Raw genomic sequence first — 24,851 nt, 5'->3', positions numbered from 1 at the left:
CTCCCTCGTACGTGGTCTCCAAGGAGACAGCCGGCGGCTGCCACGAGTCGGGGGGCACCGCCGCCATCCCGCCGCCGCGTGCTTCCGGGACCGGGGCGGGGCGGGCCAATCAGCGCGCCCCGCGGCCGCGCGGCTATTGTGACGCAACAGAGGGAGAATTCGAATGCGACCGCGCCCCCCACGCTGGGCCTGGCCTGACCGGAGCGCGCGGAGCTGGTGAGCGGGGCCCGGGGGGGGACGAGGGACCGGCTGTCCCCGTGCGGGCAGCTCCAAGGCCTTGCTGCCCAGCACAGGGGACTCTTCCCCTGGGCCCCTGCCAGAGCCGCGGCCTCTTCGTTTACAACGGGGACGAGCGGACCCCGGACTCGAGCTCCTGCCCTGGTGGAGGATCGAAGCAGCAGGGCCCGTCCCAGGAGCAGGCGTGTGACAGCTCCCCCCACTTTGCCCCTTATCCAGAGGCTGCTAGAAGCCCCCCAAAGACAAGGAGGACGGGACAGTCCGTAAGCAGGCAGCGGGAGCCTCTGAAGCGCAGACCTGGGTCCCGTGGGGCCTCGAGCCGTCAGGGCAGCCGTGGGGAGGGGGCAGAGCTGGGCAGGAAGCAGCCCAGCAGGGTCTTGGAGCGGGCAGCAGCCTGGAGTAACTTCTTGATTGCTCTAGTCTAGACAGGGGAGAGGCCAACTAAGGGGGGCTCTTCCCGCCTTGCTGCTCACAGCCAGGGAGGAGGGTTGAGAAGGGAAACGTGGGCGATGGCAACTGTGAAATGAGATTGTTCAGGGAGGGAGACGGCAGGAGGAAGATGCTGGACTTCAGGAAAAGCAGATTTCAGCAGACTTGGGGGACCTGGCGGGCAGGATCCTTTAGGAGGCAAGTCCAACTGGCTGTACTTCAAGGAGCCCCTTTTAAAGGGCACAGCAGCATGCTGTCTGGGCTGGAAGGGACCTTGAAGATCATCAAGTCCAGCCCCCTGCCGCAGGGGCAGGAAGTCAGCTAGGGTCAAAGGACCCCAGGAAGGTAAGCACCCAAACGTTTCTTGAATGAGTCCAGAGTAGGTGCCTGCACCGCTTCTGGAGGGAGTGTGTTCCAGGTCTTGGGGGCGTGGACATTGTTGCTTGTGTCCAGTCTAAAATGGTCTTGAAGGAGTTTATGACTGTTGGTCCTTGCTATCCCTTGGGGCGCTCTGGTGAACAGATGTTCCCCCAGGTCCTGATGCACACCCCTTATTTAATGGCAGATTGGGAAAGCCAACAGGAAACCAGTCTGGCTAGACAGTAACCTTTTCAGCCACTTGAAACAAGGGGGGGGGTGGAGAAAAAAAAAAAAAAGGAGGCTTGATCATAATACTAGGGAAGGGTAGAAGAGTATTGCATGAGCAGAAAATTAGGAAAGCCAAGGCATGATTTGAGAAGCAGCTGGCGAGGGACATAAGAGGCAATAAAAAGGGATTCTGCAAGTATGTCAAGAGGAAGATCAAAGAAACTGTAGGTCCCTTACAGAATACAGAAGGCAACCTAGTTATGCAGGATGTGGAAAAGGCTGAAGTATTTAATACCTTCTCTACTTTAGTCTTCACAAATAGAGGCAGCTACCAGATGACAAGCAGAGTTGGCAGCAAAGATAAAAGGAAGGAGTCAGGCAGCCTAAGGTAATGGTAGAACAGGTAAGGAATTAGAGACACGAGATAAGGATGCACCCTAGCATAGTGGAGGAATTAGCCGAGGTAACTTCAACGCCATTGGCTATCCTCTGAGACCGCATGGAGGTTGGGCGAGGTCCCAGATGATTGGAAAGAGGACAAATATAGTGCCCATCTTTAAGAAGAGGAAGGAGGAGGAACTGGGGAATTGCAGCCCAATCCAGCTGACCTTGATACTTGGGCAGAGTTGCAGGCCCTCTGGAGGGTAGGCTAGGATCCAAAGTGAGCAGGATAGACTGGAGTCAGACAAAATTCAGCAAAGACAAAGTTCAGGGTCCTTCACTTGGGGTAGAATAAATCACCTGCACAAAATATAGACTGGGGAGTGACTGGCTAGGCTGCAGCACTGCAGAAGGACCTAGGGGTTACAGTAAGCCATAAGCTGAATATCAGCCAACAGTGTGCTCTTGTAACAAAAAAGAAAGCCAACTGGATTATATGAACTGGAGTCACTTGCAAGTCAAAGGAAGCAATTCATCCACTCTGTTCAGCATTGGTGAGGTCTTCCCTGGGGGGCTGTTCTCAAGTTTGGGGCCCCTCACTTCAAGAAAGATGTCTACAGCTCGGAAAGAGTCCAGAGAGGAGTGAAGAGTTATTAGAGCCTGGGAAGCATGACTTATGAGAAAAGGCTAAAGGAGCTTTGGTTACATAGTCTGGAGAAGAGAAGACCGGTGGGGATTGGATAACCGTTTGCAACTAGTCAGAGGGCAAATCTGGAGAGAATATAGATTGGCTTTTCTTTGTGGCCGTAGGGGGCAGAACTGGAAGCAATAGGCTCAAGCTGCAGCAGAGGAAGTTTAGTTGCAGGTTAGTCAGAAAGTTCCTCCTGTGTGGGTGGTCAAGTATTGGGCCAGGCACCTAGAGCAGTTGTGGATTCTCCCTCCCTGGAACTTTTCAAGACCTGGTTGAACAGACACTTGGCTGGGATGGTTTAGTCAGGGACAATCCTGCCTTGAGCAGGAGGCTTGACTAGATGTCCTTATGAGGTCCCTGCCATAAACCTAGGAATTTAGCCTTTTTGCTGAGATGTATGCTTTTCTCCTATAGTGTTGGCAGCCAGAATATGCTAAAACATTTTGTAGTCCTTGGCTACTGTTCTCTTTAGGCTGCTTAACTTGAATTCAAGTATTATAGCCTCTAGCTTCTGCAGGTTGTACAACAATATTCGTAGGAGATGGGGTCATCTTACCCCTTATTTTATGCAGTCCATAAGCACTGATCTCCTGGCAAATTGACAAGGTAGCATTTGATTGGGAAAGAGAAAAAAAAAAAAAATGAACTTACTAAGACCAGAAGAAGAATGTGTTGTTCTTCTATACTGTCCATCTCAAGATCTCAAAGCACCCTGCATACATTATTAAATTTGGTCTTGCAACACCAAAAAAAGTAGGCAGAGAAGTAGTGACCTCCCAAGGTCACAGAAATGGTCTGTTGTGGAGCCAGAGAAAAGAAGCTGTGCTTCTAGTTGTTATCTATATTTATTTTCAATTAAAACAGTGATATTTTGATAGTTTTAAAAAAGGCCAAGACAGATTTTTCTTACATGATAAGGTTAAATTCGTAGACTCTAAGTTAGGTCAATTCTCAAGTCTCTACTCTGGTGAAAGAGAAGAAAGAGTGTTTTCCATTCTGCTCTGAGTCATACAAAATAGCTGCCTCTTGTATGGACTGTCCAGAAGAGAGCTGCTCCTTCTGCACAATTACAAGTGACAGAGAGCTGACTAAAGATGTTGGAAATAAAGCTAGTCCAAGGAGGTATAGCAAATAACGGAAGAGGGATTAATAAGCACATGAAAGTGGTACTTCTTGCCCAGGGGAAACATAAGTGTTTTATCCCTTCTTAGAGGGAATCCCTCACCTGTCAAAGACTTAAGCTGGCTCTTGTGCAGAAAGATGTAGCAAGAGAAGTAGCAGGAAAGAACAGAAAGCCAGTTAGAGAAGTTAGGGAAGAGCTGTGCAACAGACTGGCCTTTAGGGTTGGGTCTCAGTGCCAGCCACCTGCCAGTTCAAGGCTAAACCTCCGTCTCACTCGCCTGCCACACCTTGATGGAAATAAGGTTGCTGTTTCTAAGGCAGGAGGCTTCCCGTTGCTCTCTTTCCTGATGCCAAGGGACTTGATACATGCTCCAGCCTCTCCTTACACATGTCCCATGCCTCACTGATATTGATTCTCACATCTCATCTTTCTATATTATCACATGCAGTATTTCCCTATTCCCAATTCAGTAATTCTGCCCCTCATTAGGGCCACTCATCTTTACCACCCTCAACTGGGCCATTTATATACTGACCACTCCACTGGGCCTTCTGCCCCTCCTCTGTGCCACTTCGCTATCACTCAGCCCTTTCTCTGGGCCTTCTGCCCCCCTCCTAGGGCCACACTCTCTGCCCCCTCACTGGGGTCTTCCACCCTATGGGGCTCAGGTGGCTGCTGCCATGCCTGGCCCCCTACACTGGGCACAGGCAGTCCCAATGCTGCGCTTGCCTGGCCCCACTCTCCTCTAGTATTGTAACCTGCCCTCAGGCAGTGGCTGGGGTTTTCAAGCACCCCTCCTCACCTTTCACCGGGGAAGCAAATGGCCTAGCATTTCTTGGGGACTCCCCTGCCACAGGGAGTCCCACTAGGCCGCCCTTCCTTGGCAGGGTGCAGTTTCAGGGCATACCCAGGACCAGGAGTCTCCTGCCATCCCCATAGCTCCTGCCCTTACCTCCAAGATATTCCAGAAGCAGCTCAGCCTGATGTTGCCCCTTGGCCTACTTAGCTCAGACTACTGCTTCTTGCTGAAGGCCTGGGTTAAAAAGGAGACTGCTCTGCCCCCTTAGCCAATCCCAGGGCCCTCTTGGGGTCACGTGCTAGCCTTGAGGCTAGCACCCACCTGCGGGATGCTCCACTGCCAACTTGAAACCTTAAAGTGGCAGGCATGGCAGGTGCCCTGCTACAAGCTGTTTCATATCATTCTTGACAAGACGGGGGATGTCAGAGCTTCTTTCTCCTTGAAAGCACAGAAGTGAACGATTTCTTTTTGTATGAGACTGCATGTAATTCTTGTAGAAAGCTTTCAAAGAGCAGATACAGTAGGTCTAGAGGCTGAGTGGAAATTATAGCTCTTAAAAACTAGTGAGTATTGTGTAAATACTTTACCAAACCAAAGTAAGATAGACTATGATTCCTTTTCCCTCCCTTTCACATATCGTTGCTACAGCTGCTATGGCCATTAGGGTTTGAATGTCAAAGAAATAGTTCTTAATGGCCAGAAAAGTGGTTAATCTGAAAACAGACCCTTTTAACTCCATCCATTTAGTTCCTACAACTTCGTGTATCATATGCAGTCCCAAGAAAAGAACCCCACTTAGCTCTGCAAAGTGCACTGATAGAGGAGGAGTCCAGCCAGCATTTTTGGCCGAAGGAGCAGCTAAGTCCCTGCTGCAGGATCTTTATCAGGAGGGTGAACAAGGACGAAAGGAAACAGCTTGATTTGCAGAGCCAAGGTAGCACTTGCAGCTATGCTCACCACTTTCTCTGTAAATTCTGCATGGCAGTCAGCAACTGACACTTCTTGTCAAGCAAGTCAGTGTGGGGGGGCCTTCAAAAGTAAGAGTTGGGGGCTGTTGCAAATCAGAACTCCTGGGCTCTTTTTCCAGCTTGAGCACAGGCGTGTTGACTGGATGGCACCGATGCATGGAAGCCTGCAACTATTTTGGGTCTGACTTATGAAAAACAAAGTTACCTAGAAGCTTGGCTTGAGAGGTTTGACCTTTTGAGACCTTGCAGCTTTGCCTTTTAATCTGAGGCTCTCAAAGCCCTTTGCACTTACCAGTTCAGTTCTTCAGTTTCCTGGAAGCTATCCTCTTTTTTGCAGAGAAACTGAGGCACAGGGAGGTGCAGTGGCTTACCCAAGGTCAGGCAGCAAGGTGGGAGCAGAGCTGGGGATGGAAGCCAAACATCCAGATTTACAGCTCCTTTCCATTCATCATGCTGTCCCACAAAACTCCCCATTGAGCCCAGCTTTTCGTTTTTCTGTTTAGAGGGACATTGTCAAGTTGAAATCTAATCAACTTTTTTTTTTAAATAGAGAGAAAGTTAAATGAACCGGGAGGTGCTAGTCCTGTATTGAATTGAGTGCACGTCCTTGAGGCTTTCCAACCAAACAATATTTTAAAGATGATTTTTCTTTAACTATCGTTGCCGCAGAATCCTTCTCCAGTCCCGTCCAGGAGACACCGACTGACTGAGGCTATGCTGCTGCACCTACGCGTGCAGGGCAGTCTGATCAATCACAGATGTAAAATTCCTCGCATGACTAAACATCTACCAGGTGCCGGTGTAGCAGGACTGGCCCAGAGAGTGGCTGTGGCACCTTGTAGTGTCTCAGGTACCGCCCCCACCCTCAACTTTCTGCCTCACCTTGATAGAGATGCATCATAGTACTTAGGAAAGCTGCCTCAGGGCCCTGCAGTGAGCTTCAGTTTACCCTCCGTCCGACTCCTGCGTTTGTGGCACAAGTTTTGCCTTAGGGCACTAAATCATGGCCCTCCTGGCACTATTCATGCCTCAGGAAACAAATCACCATAAGGGAAATAATCGTGGCCTCCAGCTGCACCCATACACACAACCACACTTTGCAGATCTTTCTCCGTGTTCTTCAGGGCTCCTACCCCTCTAGGTTTTCAGCCACTGCACTGGTCCCTCTGACCCTGCCTCCCTGGCCTGCGCCCTAGGACTGCAGTCCCACAACGCAGGGTGGCTCCCTGGCACCCACTTTGACAGCACCCTTCCTGGGGCACCCCAACTTCACAGTTAAACATAAGGACAGACCCACCAGTCTCTAACTTAGAGCTCAAACCCCCACCTCAGGTCTCTACAGTGCTGCAAACATTTCACTTACCAGCTGGGTCTTCCCCTAGCCTCCAGGGTGCACAGCCTTCTATCTAGCAGTCTGCTTTCAGGAGCAACATCCCCAGCAGCTGGGACCAGACTGCTTGCTTTGGTTTGGGGGCTGAGCTTACATACTCCACGAGCATGCCCCTTCAGGTCATGTGTTTCCCAACCCTGGTTTCTCCTTAGCCTTAATCTACTTGCTCCTCTTGCACCTACTTAACTACCCATCCAGAGCTTTGCCCTGTTGCAGTGCAACTTGCTCCCACATAGTTATCTGTGTTTCTGCTGCCTCCACCGCTTAGTGTCTTGCACCTAGCTCTGCTCCAACTACTCAGTGACTGCTGCCCTCCTGTGTCACTCTTTTTCCCTTCAAGTAGCAGGGGAGAGGAGAAAAAGTGAAACTCAGATGTACAAATTGGGGGAAAAAAAGGAGAAAAGCCAAGGTTTGTTCACTCTTACTGATGCTCCTTTTCTTATGACAACAGTCAGCAAGAAAATTCCCGTAAAGCTCCATCATGAATTTGCTAGTGCCCATTAACCTACAGCAGTTCTTAATGGCATCATGGGGTCTTAGCAGCTCTCTGCCAGCAGACTTGGAGAGTTCTTACACGCAGCGTAGTCCCTGCCTTCTCATTTTGATAATTGCCACCACTTTTTAAATTGTTACACAAGAAGTAGAGCGGACAGGAAATAAGGCTAGAAATGCCATAGCAATTGCTACATGTTAGCTATGAATATTGATATGCAATAGTAATGGAAACACTGTGACCTACTCTAGAAGAGGAAATTATTCTACATTAGCTTGCAGGACTTCCCAGGGGAACACCTTAATCCAACTTTTATTGGGGTCAGTGGGATGTTTATAAAGCACGTACAGTGCTTGAATTTAATGGAAGCAGTATAGGAACTCAACACAATGGCTTCCCCACTAAGTGCATCTGAATACACACTAGGAAGATAGTGGGAGTGAAATGTTAGCTTCAGAGATCTTGGATCCTTGTCTCCATTATGCTTGTGTTGCTAGGCTGGGAACTAGAAATTTAAAAAAGAAGGGGGGGTTAAAGAGCTTTTCTACACTGATTAAAGCTGATTCAAGGCCTTGCCTTGGAGTTGGAGTTAGGTGATCTGAAGGGGGAGCAACCACACACCGGGAGCATGTATTTGCCTTCCATGTGGGGTTTGCAGCATGGTTAGCAGTTGAGGAGCAATTGTCTTTCATCCTTCTGCATCCCCCCCGCCCTACCAGACTGAGCATCAGCAGTGTTCAAGTTGCACACTCCTATCCCAATGAGCCGGCCAGCCCAAAGCAGCACTTACCTCAAGCAAGGGACCTGCATTTGAACATGGTTTGGGGTGCATCTGCACCAAGGGGCTGCAGCACATCGGTGTACCTTGAGATCCTTTCAAGGATACCACACACTTTTACCAATCCTAGGTCTGCAAACACGATACGTGAGAGAAACCCGGAGATCCCAAATAGGAATCCACAGTGTTAAAAACATTCTGACCTGTTTCCAAAAGGCCTTTGATCTAGTATCCCATGATGTCCTCCCAAGAAAACTGGAGGATTATGGGCTTAACTCCAAGACAGTCAGGTGGGTAAAAAACTAGCTGCAGCATAGGACCCAGAGAGTCGTAGTGAACAGACCCGTGTCATCCTGGCAAGAAGTGGGCAAGGGTGTCCTGCAGTGTTCAGTTCAGTACTTTTCAACATCTTTATTAACAATTTGGATGTGGGGGTGAAGAGCTCACTGGCCAAGTTCACAGATGACACTAAGTTATGGGGAAGCATGGTAATGCTTGAAGATAAGCTACAGATACAGGTGGCCTAGGCAGGATAGCGAGTTCAGAACCTGATGAAGTTCCACTTTGAGAAATGTAAAGTGCTCCATCTTGGGACAAGCAACCCCCAACACACTTACAGGCTTGGTGGCGCCAAACTGACCAGCACCATGAATGAAAGGGACCTGGGGGTAATAATGGACCACAGTGTGAATATGAGCCAGCAGTGCGATGCTGTAGCCAGTAGGGCAAATAATACTCCAGCATGCATCAATCGATGCATCTCCAGCAAAGGCAAGGAGGTGACTCTTTCACTCGACCCACACTAGTGAGACCACAGCTGGAGTACTGCGTCCAGTTCTGGGCACCACACTTTAACAAGGACGTGGACAAGCTTGAGAGAGTCCAAAGAGCCACCCGTATTATCATGGCAAGTCATGTGAGGAAAGGCTGAGGGATCTGGGACTCTTCAACCTGAAGAAAAGAAGGCTGAGAGGGGACCTGGTACTAGCTTACCACTACACCAGGGGAGTACATCAAGGGCTCGGTGAGCAACTGTTCCCCAGGGCACCTGAGAGGAAAACTAGGAGTAATGGCCACAAACTCCTGGAAGATCGAATCAGGCTCAACTTAGGAAAAACTTCTTCACAGTCAGGGTGTCCAGACTGTGGAATAGGCTCCCTCCAGAGATGGTGCAATCATCTACCCTAGAAATCTTCAAGAGGAAACTGGACAGTTAGCTTGCCTTGCTGGGGTGATCTGACCCCAGTTGTCTTTCCTGCTTGGTGCAGGGGGCTGGGCCCGATGATCTCCCAAGGCCCCTTCCAGCCTTACAATCTATGAAACAACAAAAAACATTGCTCTGTAATTTTTCCATAGTCAAAAAGTGAGTGAAAGCAAAGAGCAGGTTCTGAGGGGTGCCTTGAGTTGAGGTGTTTTGAGCCTAAAAAAGTTGAGAACCATTGGTCTGTCTACACCATCATTATGGCGGTGACTGCAGCTCATCCCCAGGCTGGTTTGAAATCGGGCAGCTCAGATATCACTGGCAATATAGCCTTGTGGCACATAGCTGCAAAAGGCCCTGAGAAGCAGGGCAAGTTTTTGGCACTTAATCTGCAGCGGTCCCGCACTGCTGCAGCTACGCAGCTCCTGGTATCTGAGCTAGTAGGTTAAAGGTATCCTGTATGTATCTACGTGAGCTGCAGGTATAGCAGTGACTGTTGTATAGGCACCCAAATGAACTAACATTGCAGTGAGGATGAGCCCAAAAAGCCACTCTAAGAGGGAGTTGTGGGGCTGGGCTGAGCTACTCTCAGTAGCCATCTTGGCAAGCAGGTTGATATAGATCAGTTCTTTGCAGGAGGCGGAAGGAATGGGACTTTCCCTGATCCAGGGGAATCCACCGTTTCATAGTGGATTACCATGGTTGTTGCCCAGAGGGCTCAGCATTTCAGTCTGAGCTTAAGTCCTGCCAACTCAGGTGATCACAGTGAAAACTCAAGCAGCTGCCATCTAGTACCAGTCTGGGACTGGGGGAATCATGTGTTCTCTTCCCAGGGAGGAGATGACAGACCAGCTGTAAGGAGGCAGTGTTCGAACAGCAGGAGGAGTTGGGAATACAGTTAGCCGAGTAACTAACACCTATAAGGATAGGCTTGTTCTTGGTTTGGATCAGCTGTGACAGTACAAAAAAAGATCTTTGCCATCTGCTTGGGGCAAGAGCATTGATTTAATTAACACTTCCCTGCATTTTGCTTTTAGATTAATCCTGGCCTGTTTTCACTGTGATGCTTCCTGAGAAGATGGAGACGTCCAGACAGGAAGGTAAGGGATTCAAATGAGGTTGTGCGTTTTGCACTGATTTATGCTTGGCACTGCGTGTGGAAACAAGAAATCTCTTCTGCATTTACTCCATTTTGTTCCATTCTGAGAACCAAACCCTGGAGCTTTCTTTGTGCCATTAAGTTGGGGATGCTGAGTCTGCCTGAATTAGTTTTAACCACCTGCTAACCACCTAAACACCAGCTAACTCAAGCTACATGCATGCCTTGGAAATCCTCATCACCATTTTCCCTTCTCACCACACAGAGCAGGTCATGTTCCCCTTCAGGAAGGGCAGCCTACAGTACTCATGTACATGTGCCATCTGCAATGCTTAGGGCCAAACTGGGGGTATGAGGAGGGCAAATAGACAACGAAAGATACGAGCAGCTGTGATTAAAATGCACCTGTCTGTAGATGGACCCTGGACCCAAATTCAGTTTTCCCATTAGACAGGTAGAGAGCACCTATGCAGCTAAGCTGTGTATGTTAAGGGTAATTTAGGCTACTTATGGGGCTTTTAGACACCCATGCCCCCGCAGGGAAGAGAGAATACCAGATCACCAGAAAAGGAGAACAACAGGCCCCTCCTGCTTTTAACCCAGTTGCCTAGTAGACCTACAGATCACCTTTCCTTTAAGTGGACTTGTGTCTGCTCAGCCCTTCCAGAAACCGGGTGCAAATCCTTAGCCAATGTATATCAACGCAACTCCACTGAAGTCAATGTTGTTACACTCATCCATACTATTGGAGAATCTAGTCCCAAGGCTGTCAAATCTCTCCTTTCCTTAATCCTCCATCTGCAAGTTGGTAATACAGCTGGATCGGGAGGCTGAATTATTGAATTCTTGAGGCACTCGATAGTGTAACGTGGTGGGCTGTGCGCCGGCTTTGCTAGAATACTGCCTCACGAGCCATGAAAGGCACCCAGACAGCAAGACGGGGGCACCGGATCAATTCCAGCACAAGTAATGGCATCCCGTTTCTTTACAGAGATACAGTTTATAACTGATGAGAAATTTGACTTTGGTCAGCTCTCCCCTTCTGACAGGTAAGACGGATGGGCCACATCCTCAGCTGGTGTAAACTGACCTGGCCTCATTGCAGCCAATAGAACTGCTGATTTGAGCCAGTTGAGGATCTACCCCAGGATCCTTTTCACCTACTGCTTTTTCTTTTGCTCCTTGCACACATGAAAGTCCTCCCATGTTTGTGCTTATGCCAAGAAGTGCCAGGAAACCGGATTGACTAATGGGCGTTCAAACATGTTCCACATTAGCTTTGTGTTACTCTGGCTCTGTTCTCCCAGGGGCTGGAGGGGAAGGGGAACTCTGGCTTGGGCTCTACAGGATCAGGAGGAGACAGTTCACTGGGTTTGGGTTGCTTTAATATACGTTTAGCCCCCTCCCATTCCTCCTCCCCCCTGAAAAGAGAGTCCCCAGGCTTTATCTCATGAAATGGGTGTAGAGCAGGGGCTGGCAGAGTCCAGCCCACTGGCCAGATTAGGCCCACGGTGGACTCCGTTTCCTAGCAGCCTCTGCCCACGTCCCTGGAGCCAGTTTCCATGGAGGCCCCAGGCGTAGCAGGACCGTGAGGCCAGGGTTTCTGTGGAGCCTGGCCCCAGCAGCACTGGCAGGGTGGGCAGCTGGGCGGGGAGCTGCGCCAGAGCCAGGATCTTGCAGTGGTGACTGCATGGTCCAGAGCCAGGGCAGAGCCACAATCTGCTGCCTCCCTCGCCCTCCCACCTGATAGCTCCTGCCACCCCACCTTTGCTGGTAAGATGGCAAATCTTTGTGGACTGGAGCCAACTGACAGGCTACAGGTTGCTAATCCCTGCTCATGGTGCCTGATCCTGCCAGCATAAATACAAACCACTTCTCTTCATGAGAACCAGTCATGTTATTAGTAAAGTGACTTCAGAGCCTGGGCTCAGGATCAGGTCTTCAAGTCCTGAATCTGATCGGTTGCTGCAGGCAGGCCTATAACACCTGTCAGATCAGATGCGTGTATGGGAGCCAAAGGACACATCAGGTCCCAGCAGGCATTTTAAACCTGTGGAGGGGAGTCAGGCAGGTTATAACTAGCTCCAATTGGCACTCGGCTGGGCTGTAACCAAGTAGCATCCAGAAAGGTATAAAATACCTTCCTGCTCCTGCCTGCAGAATAAACCTTGCAGATTTGTGTGCTGGAGGATGGGGACTGTCCCCTTCACCCAGGTGCTGGTAACATTTGGGTCTCACCCCTGCAGCAGGGAGGAAGAATGCCTTGGTGCAGAGGAAAAGGAGGAAGTCTTTGCCGGACCTGTCCAGCAGGTTGAAAGATTCGTGGCGCAAAGAATTGACCCGAATGTCGTGAAGGAGGAGGGCATTGGCCCCAGAAGAGAGCACCAGGTAAACTGGAGCCCATTGAGCCCTGAGAAGTTGGAGGAGATTGTGAAGGAGGCCAACTGGCTGGCCACGCAGCTGGAGAGGTGCCACCTGCCGAAGGAGAATGCCCGTGCCTCACCCCGGGAGGAGACGGAGATGAGCCTTGGCGGGGAGCCCCGAGCCCCCATCAGGTTCTTGTCCAAGGAGCGGGAGAGTCCCAGAAGCCCCCGGCGCGAGACCTTCGTGGTGAAGAACAGTCCTGTCAGGGCGCTGCTGCCAACAGTGGAGCTGGGGACGCTCCTCTCAAAAGGGAAGAGCCCTTCTCCCCGCACCGCCGTGGCACCAGCTCACGCCCGGCTCCGACACAGAGCGGGCAGCCGCCTGGCTGGGGGTGAAAGGCCCCGGAAGGAATCGACCCCCAGCAAGGTGCAGCCCCCACAAAGACTGGCCGGCAGTAAGCAGGTAGATTAGCCACTGGGAGGGGATGTTGCTGGGGTACCGGTCTCTAGGCCTGCTAATTGCTCTCCCTCATCTTAGTGCAGGCAAATGGTGGCTTAATTTGGAAACCAGCCCCTTCCCTTTTCCCTTCTGGAAAGCAGAACTTCTCTCCCCACCTTACCACCAAGCTGCTGCTCCCCTCGCTTTCCTTAGCTCCCCAGCAAGTACGGCCAGTGCCTCCCTGCTGTTGCTCAGAGCTCCTTTAGTGTGGAATGGACCTGGTGCCCATCAGCTTTCGGCTGCACACACTTTCCTCTTGCAACTGCAAAACCAGCCAGCAGCTTCTCATTTCAAAGTGCGGTTGCTTGGGAAAGAGCTCTGTGCAGCAGCACAGCCTGGCTGCAGCCTCAGGTAGATGGGGCAGCCTCCAGGTGCTTCATCCTCACAGCTGTATGAGCAAGAAACTCTGACTTAAGAAAAGAAGGCCTGAATTCTGCCTGAACCATTGACTTTTGGCCCAGCACAGTCCGTCTGCCAGGGGTGGGTCACTGAATGGATTTTCAAACCATGACTTAGCCACTTTGCAGAGTGCAAAATATTTGTTCACAGTTCCCCTCCCTCAGAGAGAGGAATCCATTCTCTTTGTGTGAATTCTCTCCTCTTGGTGAAATCTGGAAGCTCAAATACACCCAAATGTTCAACTCCAGCTGCCCCAAGGCTTAAAAGTGAGGACATGGAGCCCAACAGAGCCTGCCACAGAGCAGGCCTTTGAAGCCACTGGCAGCATATCTGCTTGAATCATTTAAATGAGCAAAGCCTGAGGAGCAAACTCCCATTTCATTTGGTCCAGTTATAGGCTGACCTCACTTTACCCCTTCTCGCTGCATTAGCTGAGCTTCCAGGACAACCCCAATAGACGCACATCGCCTTCAGTAAGAGTGAAAGAAGCAAGAGGACCCAGGTCGTCGCCCACGCAGCCCCGTCTCAAGCAGGAGCTTTCCTCACCCCGAGGGAAAGCAGAGTCCCTGCAAATTGTTAATACAGGTAACCAGGCTTCCAAGGCCAGGCTCCACAGGGTAGGGAGAAATGGTCTGCCTCCTGAGCAGGGCAGATTCTGCTCTCTGCACCCCCAGTGAGCTGCAGGGGCACGTTCTGCATCCCCTAGCATTGAGTAGCACAAGTGGCCTGGGCAGCCTTTGCATGTAATATGTGGCAGATGAGGGAGGGAGCAAGGAACATGGTGGCAGATCAGGCAGGGGGCAGAAAGCAGAGCAACAGACTGAGCAGAGACGGGATCAGAGGCACTCAAAGGACACAGGGCTTAATTTGTGGCATGCCTGCTAAAGATTGCTCCCCAGCACCTTAGCATACTGATGGTGTTGGGGGCAGGGTGGAGTGAAGCCTCCCTTGCACCCCTACAGACTGGCTTAGGTTCAGCAGCTCCAGCGCTCCTGGGAGAGGCGAGGGTGAAGACAGCGCAGCATACGCACTGCCTCGGTGAGCTTCCACCAAGCGCTGCACTGAGATGGGTGGCTCGTTTGTAATTCCCCATCACTGCTGTGGCATCTCCATGCATGTAAGCCTTTCCCATCCAGCAGGGATCAAGCTCCATCTAGTGTCCAGCTTGGGGAAGAGCCTTCATTTGGTGGGGAGAAAGAATGGGCTTTTATTGCTTGGAAAAAATCCACCCTCCCAATGCGGAAGTGGGATTCTAGGGCATGATGGCCAAGGCTGTGGGCTGTGCTGTATTCAGCTCCCAACCAGTACAGCCAACATAGAGACAGCAATTGCTCCAAGACCAAAAACATGTCCTCCAATTTTTGTGGACCAGCTGTGTGTTTCCAGCCCGAGGATCAAGTCCTTCCATCTGCCTCAATTATCCAGTTCTGGATAGAGCTGGAGGCAGAGCTCTGCAGTTAGCAGCAGCACCAGGCACTTGACCACCAGGGAATCATTGAGCTCCCAGGTGTCAGTGCTACAGACTGTGGCTGCCTCTGCTTGTGCGTAGAGCACTGCTCCAGCAGATGGGAAGGAGCTCCTTAACAGTGGCTACAGTCTTTTGTGAGATGAGCCGCTAAGCTAGAACCTGAGCAACAGGAGTCAGCCACTGAACTGGAAGCAAAATAATGTGGTCTTAAGGGAATAAGGCTCATCTCAAGGGAATCAGTACAAAAAGCCTTTCCTACTTCAGCCCATTGGGCAGCGAGCAGTGTGGCTGTGCTCTCTTTGGCCAGGGGAGATAAGTGCCAGGGGAAAGGCGTGGAGGGTCAGGGACTGTAATTGCTAAGGGGAGGACTCATATGCTTTAAGTGTGAGTTGGTACAAGTGACTAAGGGAAGGGCAGGTGCTCCCCCAAAAGGGAGACAAGCTGGTGGGAAGCCTGAGTGAATCCAAATGTCACATCCATCCCTTCAAGCTCACCCCCTTCTCTTTCTGCATTCAGGTCCAGCTAAGCCCTGTGGGGACAACTCCTCCCAGCTCCCAACCAGCTCCAGACCCACCGCAACATCCACCTGCCAGGCACGGGCTAGGAGCACAGCCATCCCCATCCCTGCCAGCCGCCTCCCAGTGCCCACCGCTGTTCCCAAACCAGCCAGCCGAGTTATTTCCCTGAGCCAGGCTGCAGTGCCAAGGAAATCCAGCCAGCCACAGCTCCTGGGCCAGGGGTCTGCTGGGGCAAAGGGGCTCCTGAGGCCCAGTGCATCTGGACAGCGAGGTGAGAAGTGGTTTTGGGAGCCAAAGCATGTGGATTTCTTGGAGGGGCAACAGCTCAGGCTCGTGAGCTGAAGGCTCCAGTGTTGGGCTGCATGAGCCACCTGTAATAGGATGCAGGTGTGTAGGTGGCAGTAGCACCCCCAGTGACCTCACCTGTCCTGTTCTACCCCACTCCTGCCTCCCAGGGTATCACCCTGAGGTCTCATCTGCCACACCTTGATGGCAAAGTGATACAATTAGGGATACTGCCCTCAGAGACCAGTAAGCTTTGGGCGCTTTACCTGCTCCTGCTCCTCATCAGGCTCTATTCCCTGTCCTGAGCAGAACCCCTCCTCTTCCCCTTAGTACCAGGCAGAAGTGGCACACTATTTCAGGCTCCAGGCCTTTGATAGCCCTCTGTTCCACTTCCCCTTGGCACTAGGCCCTGGCACTGCCTGTGATACCAGTTGTAGCCCTGCAGGCCCTTACCGGGGCCCTACAAGCTCCTGCATAGCCACACCTATGCCTTGCAGGTCTTGCTGTAAATGCCTTCACTGGGCACTCTGGCCCTATACCACCTTCAGCCCACAGGGTCCCTGACCCTCACAGGGCTGCGCTTTTGCTCCCAGCGTAAATCACACTGCTTTAGCCCACACAGTCCACTAGGTTTTACACGGCTCTCTAGGCCTCAGCCCCTTATGGTACAGAGTGTCCCCAAGCACCCTGTGTGCTGTTTCCACCACCCCTGTAGCCATACCCAAACTTCCAAATTGTCTAAGTTTGTAAAAAGAGACACAAATCACTTCTTCCTTTCTTTCTCCGGGACCTTGCAAACTCCTACCCTCCATTCAGTAATCCTCCCTCCAGCTTTCCCAGATACCTGAGCTTGCCTCTGTGCCACTCTCTAGCAGTTTGTGTTTCTAGCTCTTCTCACAGCAAGGATCAGGGCCGAACTGACTACTCTGGCTTAGGAGCCAAGGTTTATGCTCCCCTGAGCTCCACCCTTTCTGGGCATATTCTCCACTGACCCTCCACAGGGCTCTTCCCTTTTACTTAATGAGTAGTTGCTCTTGTGCTGCAGTTTGAGCAACTAAGCTGCAGTCATTGCCTTCTTACCCGCTTGGAGCTCTGCCCTTCATGCTTATGGCCATGCAGCTAGCTTTTTAGTCCCTCACTGCCTTGGAGCTCCTATCTTTAGCTTCTGGCTGCTTACTTTCCTGCAGCTGTTCCTACTTTAGTTGCCTATTATGTTGCAGCCCTCTAATGCAAAGGGAGCTTCTTATTCTCTCAGCAGCAGGGGCTAGGGTAGCTTCCTACACTACCCTTCTCTCCTGGGACCTCTCTGTCTCTTCAAATCCTGGATGACTTTCCAGGGTTTGAACAATGAGGGCTGATAGCTACGATCCAGGGGCTACAGCTTTGTCCTGGGATCCTGCCGTAGGCTCTTCCCCCTTGCTCCATGCCTTGCGCCATGTTCACAATGGAAGCACCTGTCTGCATCTTTAACACAATCTAAGGCGGCAGCTCTAACCCCAGCATCTTCAACGCTCTGGCCCTTGCTCCTGAGAGCTGCCTCTCTGTCTTCAAGCAGTTCCTCTATCTGCTAGTCACTGCCAAGTCCCTTACTGCTCTTGCTTCCCCTTGATGCTAGGCCCTGGCACTGCCTCTCTGATACCAGTGCCTGCTGTGAATTGGTCTCTATTAGACACTTGAATTGGGGCACTAGAGCAGTGAGGTTCACAGGCAGTGGAGATGGGTCTGACGCTGGTTCAGTATGTGCCCTTGGGCCAGTCACATCCTCTCTTCCCTTCTCCCCCATGCCTCAGTTCCTCACTTGAACTCTGGGGATAATATTGATTAATAGACACGAGAGGGCTGGGAGGGAGCTTACCATTGGCCTACATCTCCTGTGCTGCATCCTGCTCTTCCTTCTTGGCAAGGAGGGGTGATACAGCAAAGGCCATGGTGTCTTGTGGAAGGTGAATGTCCGCAGGGGAACCCACCCACAGAGGAGAATGGGGCGTGAGGCATAGCGGGGGCATGTTGAAATTGAAATGTTTCAGCTTTCAGGCATTTAAGGAAAAATCAAACAATCTTTGAAGCAGGTGCTTTGCACCAAGGATTTCATTTAGCAGAAAACCCAAACTTCTGTCAGAAACCAGTTGTATGGAAGATCATTCCCCATGCTCTACCCTAGGCTCAGTGCTACTGATGGGGAATTTTCTGTAGGGTCAAGCTGTGAACAAGAGGATTTGGCAGGTCAATGTGCCAGGCAGAATACACAGGTGTCCAGGGTCCCTGGGGCACAGGGCAGGTCATCAAGTCCAGGGGGCTGGTGTTATGGGCAGCCATATCACAGTATCCTTGTATTGCTTGTGTGCTAGGTGCTTGGCTTGATGAGGCTGTGGGTCATGCTGATCTTTCCTTTCCTTCCCCAGCCTCTGTAACCCAGCGGACAACCCCTCAAGGTGCTCTCCGTGGCAGCAAGCTAGAGCCACCTAAGAAGGTGACTGTAGCCAGCCGCCCAAGGTAAAGTTTTACCATTCTTCTCTCCAGGGCATGACTTTGGCATGGAGTCTTTACTTGAAGCCACCCACCCATTCCTTCCTTCCATGCTGGACAGCAGTGGGATGCTGTTCAATGTAAATGTTAACTTGGTGTGAACATATCTCACTTTTCTTTCTGTTTAAGGTAACATCACTAGGCTGGGAGAACACAGCTTGAACCACAAAACCTCTAAGACTCAAGTCCTTTTTCCTGGGGCAGGAGCATTCTGATCCTATGCCCCTCTGCTCAGTGCCTCCAACAGGAGCACTTACCATCTCTGTGCTGCCAGCTGCTGGGCTGGCAACCTGCACCTATCAGCTTTAAGAACCAGGAACCTGAAATGAATATGCCCAGGTTTCTACTGATTACTTCTACTTTGATTTCTATATTGAGGAGGAAGGAGGAATTCCAAAAGGAAAACAAACACTGAGTTTATTTCTTGTCTGATTAGAGCCGACTGCTGGAACTTCCCCTCCTAGCCAGATCTCATCTTGCAGCTACATTGCTAAACACTCATCTGTTAGCAGGACTGTCAGTTGGGAAATGGGGTCATTTCCCACAAATCATTTTAACCTTTCAGCATAAAATCAAAATCTGAGGTCTTCTGATTCTGCAGAGCCTCATGCCCCCCCTCTGTGTACCAGGCTCCCTCATTAGACTTTGGGCCCTGGCACACAGCACATTTATGGAACAAATAACATGTTAAATCATGTCATAAATTGTAGCATGCCATAAGTTCAGCCAATATATGGCGCCATAAAATGACAAACCAGTCACAAAGATGTTCCACATATTATAGAACATCTTTGTGGCTGGTTTGTATGGCGCCTTAAATTGAACATGTGGCATAGGTCTTCGGACCTGGGGCTGTCCCAGAGGGTGTGCACAATCACCTGATTGTGCATGTTCCCATTAATTTGTAAAATACGGTGCGTCTGCACATTCATTAATGCGCTGTAATGACAGGTACTAACAAGTGGTACTACTGCATATTAGCACAGATAAATGGTTTTTTTGTGATGCTACTGCACATTAGACTAAATCTACTGCACATTAGCATGGGCTTTGTCCATCATGGTAATGCGCACTAGAATTAGTCTTCTTTGCATTAAGCATCTCGTGTAGACGCACCCACTACATCACTCCACGCAGCTCCTTTACACTTCTATTACATAAGTGAGAATCGGGTCTCATGTTAGCGTGGCAAAATCTTACTTCACAATAGTCCTGTATTTTACCAAAGCTAACAGAATTCATAGATTTCATAGACATTAGGGCTGGAAAGGACCTCACACGATCATTGGGTCCAGCCCCCTGCCCAAAGGGCAGGAAGTCAGCTGGGGTCAAATGATCCCAGCAAAATAAGCATCCAAGTGTTTCTTGAAAGAGTCCAGAAGGGTGACTTGCACCACCTCCGGGAGGAGTCTATTCCAGGCCCTGGGGACTTGGACAGTAAAGAAGTTTTTCCTTATGTCCAGCCTAAAACAGTCTTCCAGGAGTTTGTGACCATTGGACCTTGTCTTCCCTTGGGGTGCCCTAGTGAAGAGATGTTCTCCCAGGGGTGTGACATACACCCCTTATATATTTATAGGTTGCCACCAAGTCACACCTGAGCCTACGCTTTTCCAGGCTGAAGAGTCTCCTGGCTCTCGGTCTTCTCATAAGGCCTGCTCTATTGTCCTCTGATAATGCATGTGGCTCTCCTCTGGACTCTTTCAAGCTTCTCCACATCTTTTCTAAAGTGTAGAGCCCAGAACTGGATGCAGTACTCCAGCTGTGGCCTCACCAAGGCCAAGTAAAGCAGGAGAATTACTTCCTGGGTCTTGCTTGAGATGGATTAGTAGATGCAAGCCAGAGTTTTGTTTGCTTTGCCAGCTGCGGCATTGCATTGGTGGGCTTCAGAATGGGTTTTCTGAAAAGGGAATTCAAAATGGGTTTTCAGGTTAAAACACCTACACCACCCCCTCCCCCAATACAATAGTGAAAGTTATCAGGCAAGATCTTCTGCTGGTGTTTCCCTGTCAACAGTAGTAGTTAGATGCCAGTTTATGTGCACTGGGGAATCATGTCCTTTCCTGCAAGTTCAATTCTACTTTCTCTAGATTGAGAATGTTGAAACTTGGCAGAACTTGGGGTGTGTGAAGTGAAGCTAATTTTCAAACAAACTGGTCTGGTTTCCTGCTGAAGGAGACACAAAGTCAAGAGCCCACATGTGCAAAATATGCTTTCTTCTTTCTGATAATCAAAAGTGGTGCTAATAGCACAGCCACTAGCTTGGCCGTGTTTCTTTAAGGCAGCTTTAGTTTGTTTCCATTATAGGTGATTGGGAAGGGGGGGAGATGTTATAATCCCGTATTTTACTGAATCCTTTGTCATGCTGCTTTGCAGCTGGGCTCAGACCAGGACCTGGTGCTGCAAAGTCTAGAGTAACCCCTTCCTGCCCCTGCATGCTGGAAGCAGGGCCCAGCACCACCCCTGCCCAGCCCAGCACACTGGGATCAGGTGCCCAAGTCAGTACACAGGCTGGGGCTCCTTGTGGGTTTGTAAATTTGGCAGCTGGGTGTGGTGCTACTATTTCCCCACCGCCAGATTTTCAAATCCCTGGGGAGCCCTGTGCGCTGGATATCACAGTGCCACAGGCCAGATCTGGCCCACAGGCTAGGGGTTAAATACCCCTGGTCTAACACTATGAAATACTTGTACATTCAGCCTCTCTGGGGCTTGATATAACCAAGCTATAAAGGACCTTACACTGTAGCAAACTCTTTAAAAGATGAATTATTTTTGTACTCGTTTCTTGAACACTGAAAGCACTGAGCCTTTTATGACTGTTCATCTCTGTACTAGACTCTCTGTCCTTTTTTTTTAATACATGTAACTTGTAAGTGAAGTCTGCATTTATTGGTCTCCTTGTGCAAGCCTACAGGGAAATGGGGATTGAGATGCTAGACTCAAGCGGGCTGCTCAGCTCTGGGTGCTGGGATGGGGCATGCAGCCTCCAGGCTCTGTTGGTGAAGGCTGAATTGTAGTTCTGGTCGGCTGAGTTGGCTACTGCCTCTGTCCTTTACTAAGTGTGTAGACATCACTGTTACAAAATTCACCATTCTGACACCATTGCAGGTTTGATCACAACAGGGAGACTGGAGTTGCCACACAGCAGGGATCCATCCAAAACCAGGCAGCTCTGGGACCTTCTGGGTTTACCTAGAGCTCCTTTTCAAGACACATTGTAACCCACCAATGTCATACCTGATGCATGCCAGTGAATTGGGTCTCTAGAGTTGTACGCAGGTGTAAGGAGTTGGTCCCACTCCAGCAATGAGCCTCATTCTGGGGTGTTGCTAAACACACCGGGTGCCAAGTGAAGTTCTCTTCACACTGCCTGCTTGCTCTGAAGGGTGTAGCAGAGAGGAACAGGCCAAGAGCTGCATCTGTCTCACGCAAGTTCCTTCCCCTCTTGGCAATGCAGGGACAGCTCTCTAGTCTCGGCAGGTGTTTTAAAGCCCCTTAAGCAACGCCTGTTGCCCCCAGCTCCCAACATGAAACCCTCATGCTGGTGGCTGTAAGTGCTCTGCATTGCATCTGTTGGCCCTGGATTTCAGCCCTCTGGTTTGTAGGGCCAGCCTCCAAGCTCATTCTAAATGCTCCATCAGCCTACAAAGTAGGAAGTAAGTGGCTTGCTTTGGAGATGGGCAGCGGGGGTACACTGTCCTTCCCTGGTATGGAAAGGGCCACACTATTTGGGACTTTCTCCCAGGTTACGCAACGAGCAGAGCTGGAACAGAAGCCAGGAGGAGTCTGAACTGCCTGTCCTACAAAGGGTGGGCTGAAAACCACCCTGGCCTGCTGGCTTAGGTGGGCAAAGTCACACCAGTTTGTACAGCTGATGGCGCACAGAGGACTGAAATGGTTGTCATTGCATCCAGTGCCTTTTGAGTCAACCTACTTGTAAACGGGTCAGGGAACTGGGGACAGCTTTTGGCTTGAGTCTAGTGTGAGGCCCAAACCCAGACTCTTGGACACCCTTCCTGTTCTGCTGCCTCTGCTCTACAACCCTATGCTTATGCTGCAATGTCAGCATTTGAGTTCCCCTGCCAGTGGCCAGCCCCTTCTCTTTAACATGTGACAGCTCGTGGACAGCACGGGACAGGGGCCACCCAAAAAGAACTAGGTCTTTATTATTTACTTGGGGAGAGAACCCTACTGTATCTACGTGGTTGGCCTAGCAGTACAATTCAACCATTGGCACCAGGGAAGAGCCAGAATCTTTTATTGATTTTCTTTTTAATTAAAAAAGTCAAGTCAGCAGTAATAAAACAACAGACTAACCCACTGTTTTTAACCCTTTGGGGGAATTGTTGCCAGAGTCTTCCTCCTCAAGCCCTGGTGGAGAGATCCATTAGCAGGTCTCCCTGCATGCTGCCTTCCCAGAATTTGGCCTCACGTGAGCAGCTGCTGCTGGATTCTTGGGAGAATATAGTTCAGCCCCGAGGGCTTTGCAGACAACAGTAAAGAGGGGTCTTTAATGCATGGCATTTGGGCCTACTGTGATCTGCTCTCACCAGGAAGCTCAAATGCATCCACTGACCCAACTGGAAGCAGAACAAGGCTGAGCACTTCAGCAAATGCCCATCAGTCAGTTGAGGGCTACCTGAGCCAGGAGAGAGCCTGGTTAAGATGTACTGGCATGCCAGCTTGGGTGCGCTAATGGCACACAGGGGAGTGACGTGGCTGCCTCTGACTCTGATCAAATGACCAGGTGCCCATTTATGCTGGGCCATCTTGTGCCCCCGCTCCCCACCCCACTGGTATGAGTCCAGAGCAGGACTTGGACTCATGCCTTAGCCAGCTGTAACAAGACACCCACCTTAGCCACTCCGTCGCTGCAGCCTCTCCTCACCAGCACAGGTTTTCAAGAAGTTCCTCAATTAGTAAGTGGGGAAATCAGCCTCAGCACATGGACAGCAAAAGCCAGGCCTTCAGCTGGTGGACAGCTGGCCTTTTTCTTGCTCCACGTGGACATACCAGGTCTTGGCAGGTGTCAGTCACCCCAGCCCCCCTGTCCCCCATGGAACAAACCTTCTTATGCCAGCTGTCATGCAGCTAATTTCCTACTGCCTGTGTTCGCTTATGCTTTGTTCAAGATTTGCAGGACATGGTCTGTAACTTGTTGGATCCAATAGGAGCCTGGTCCTGGTTTGCCTTTATCCAGGCTACCTCTGAGGATACACATCAGGAATCCCTGATTTCCTGCGAGTGCTGCTTTTAACAGGCAAATAGACCATAAACTACACACAGATGGATCCTTACAGAGCAACTGGGGGGATGAGCAAGCTGCAGCTTCCCAAGGCAAGGCGGGATGGGGACACTGAGGGAGACAACACTGGCAGTGCAAGGAGGGGCCTGACTTCTACCACCCCTCTGATCTGTTATTGGGACGCTTGGCTCCATACCCACAACATGCATCTCAGATAAGAATGAAGTGTCCCCAGCGCAGAGCATGGGATCTGCGGTCCATAAAGCTCTTGGGCCTTACACAGGGCTTGGATGGTCCATTTTCTACCCAGGTGCTGTCTCTAAATGGGTAAGCAGCCACTGGAGTTAAAAGGTTGCTTATATATCGTGCCAACAGCCTGTACTGCTGTCCTTACCCTGTCTACAGGCGAAACCAAAGGGAGACTGGTCTGCCTGAGCAGAATAGCCCTTCTGGCTACCGTCTGTAGCTAAAGACACTCAAGGACGTGTTGTGGCTAACAGCACATCTGGTCGCTTTTGACTCCCTAACCCAAGTGACCAGGTTGCCATTTTCAGCTGGGTCAACTGGGGGCAGCTTTTGGCACAAGGCCTGAACTCATCTCCGTGGAAGCACAGCAAGACGCCAGAGCTGCTTTGCCACGACAACTCTCAGCTGCAGGAGTAGCTTTAACATATTCTTTACAGCTTTCTGAACCCTCTGCCCAGACCACAAACCATGACCCTGGGCATTTTGCTCTGACTCTACACTGGGTTTAGGCGGTCTCCTGTGTTCAAGCCCCTAAATAAGCCTGACACTTCCAGGAAAAGACGAGCCCCTGCTGCCTCCTGCCTTCCAGAGGGAGATGGCAGGCATCTGGTGACCACACACCTGTTCTGAAATGGACACCACGAAAGGCCTTCAAATGCAGCATCCAGCAAAGGAAGGCATGACTGGCACCTTCTGACACTTGTCCCGCACCCTGCTCACACCTCGGGCAGTGACAGCTTGGCCTAGTGCCGATGCCAGAGGAGTGATCCTTACACAGAGAACAATCGCGTCCCAACTGCAGCTTAAAAACAAAGAGGGAAATTCCAAGAAAGGGTTAAAAACTGTACTTTACCCAGAGGCCACAACAGGGTTGGAGGCAGTGGCCAAGCTTTCTGGAGGTGGTGGGTTTGCCCGCCTGTTGTGTGGCAGCCAATTTTCAGAGTGGACCGAGCACCTCTGCTCTGAACACTCATCAGATCGCTTGTCCCAGCTGGTCCCCTTGGCCTGAGTGCAAGTCACCACCTGCCCCCATCCTGCTCCCTCTGCCCTGGAGCGCTCTACATTCCCCTATGAAATGCAGCTGGTTCTGTTTTCTTTTAAATTAAAAAAAAAAAAAAAAAAAAAAAA

The 24,851-nt window shown here is 50.6% G+C and overlaps 2 protein-coding genes across 4 annotated transcripts in view; one reads left to right on the top strand and one right to left on the bottom strand.

Moving 5' to 3' along the window:
- Positions 1 to 4,426, bottom strand: part of PPIL1 (peptidylprolyl isomerase like 1) — an 11,383-nt gene extending 6,957 nt beyond the window's left edge. The window contains exon 1 of one of the 2 annotated variants that reach the window (XM_019513848.1): positions 4,402 to 4,426. Coding sequence is in view for 1 of the 2 variants with exons in the window: in XM_019513847.1 (XP_019369392.1) it covers positions 12 to 67 (56 nt within the window). In the remaining variant the exon portion in view is untranslated. Of the gene's footprint in view, positions 1 to 11; positions 121 to 4,401 lie in introns of those variants that run through there. The other variant, XM_019513847.1, reaches the window with a different exon arrangement.
- Positions 140 to 19,190, top strand: PSRC1 (proline and serine rich coiled-coil 1). 2 transcript variants are annotated; one of them, XM_019513845.1, is made up of 8 exons: positions 140 to 216; positions 10,116 to 10,178; positions 11,169 to 11,226; positions 12,424 to 13,003; positions 13,870 to 14,023; positions 15,423 to 15,695; positions 18,112 to 18,202; positions 18,365 to 19,190. In XM_019513845.1, exons 2-8 carry the CDS (start codon positions 10,142 to 10,144, stop codon positions 18,366 to 18,368), a joined length of 1,197 nt encoding a protein of 398 aa, XP_019369390.1. In that variant the 5' UTR covers positions 140 to 216; positions 10,116 to 10,141; the 3' UTR covers positions 18,369 to 19,190. The 2 variants fall into 2 exon arrangements, with proteins under 2 accessions (XP_019369390.1, XP_019369391.1); XM_019513846.1 differs by lacking the exon at positions 18,365 to 19,190 and having other exon boundaries at positions 18,112 to 18,206.
- The last annotated feature ends 5,661 nt before the right edge of the window (positions 19,191 to 24,851 follow it).

This window comes from Gavialis gangeticus, unplaced genomic scaffold, assembly GCF_001723915.1.
Source record: "Gavialis gangeticus isolate Ggan-Ray unplaced genomic scaffold, GavGan_comp1, whole genome shotgun sequence".
In the NCBI taxonomy this organism is placed as follows: domain Eukaryota; kingdom Metazoa; phylum Chordata; order Crocodylia; family Gavialidae; genus Gavialis; species Gavialis gangeticus.
The sequence above is the reverse complement of the archived record's forward strand: the minus strand, read 5'-3'. Positions and strand labels throughout refer to the sequence as shown.

Bases quoted from the DNA above. Each gene is read 5' to 3' on its own strand.
- PSRC1 (XM_019513845.1), top strand. From the start codon at position 10,142: ATGCTTCCTGAGAAGATGGAGACGTCCAGACAGGAAG. The intron at 11,227-12,423 runs GTAAGACGGATG...TCACCCCTGCAG, and splicing joins CAGCTCTCCCCTTCTGACAG to CAGGGAGGAAGAATGCCTTG. The intron at 14,024-15,422 runs GTAACCAGGCTT...TTCTGCATTCAG, and splicing joins CCTGCAAATTGTTAATACAG to GTCCAGCTAAGCCCTGTGGG.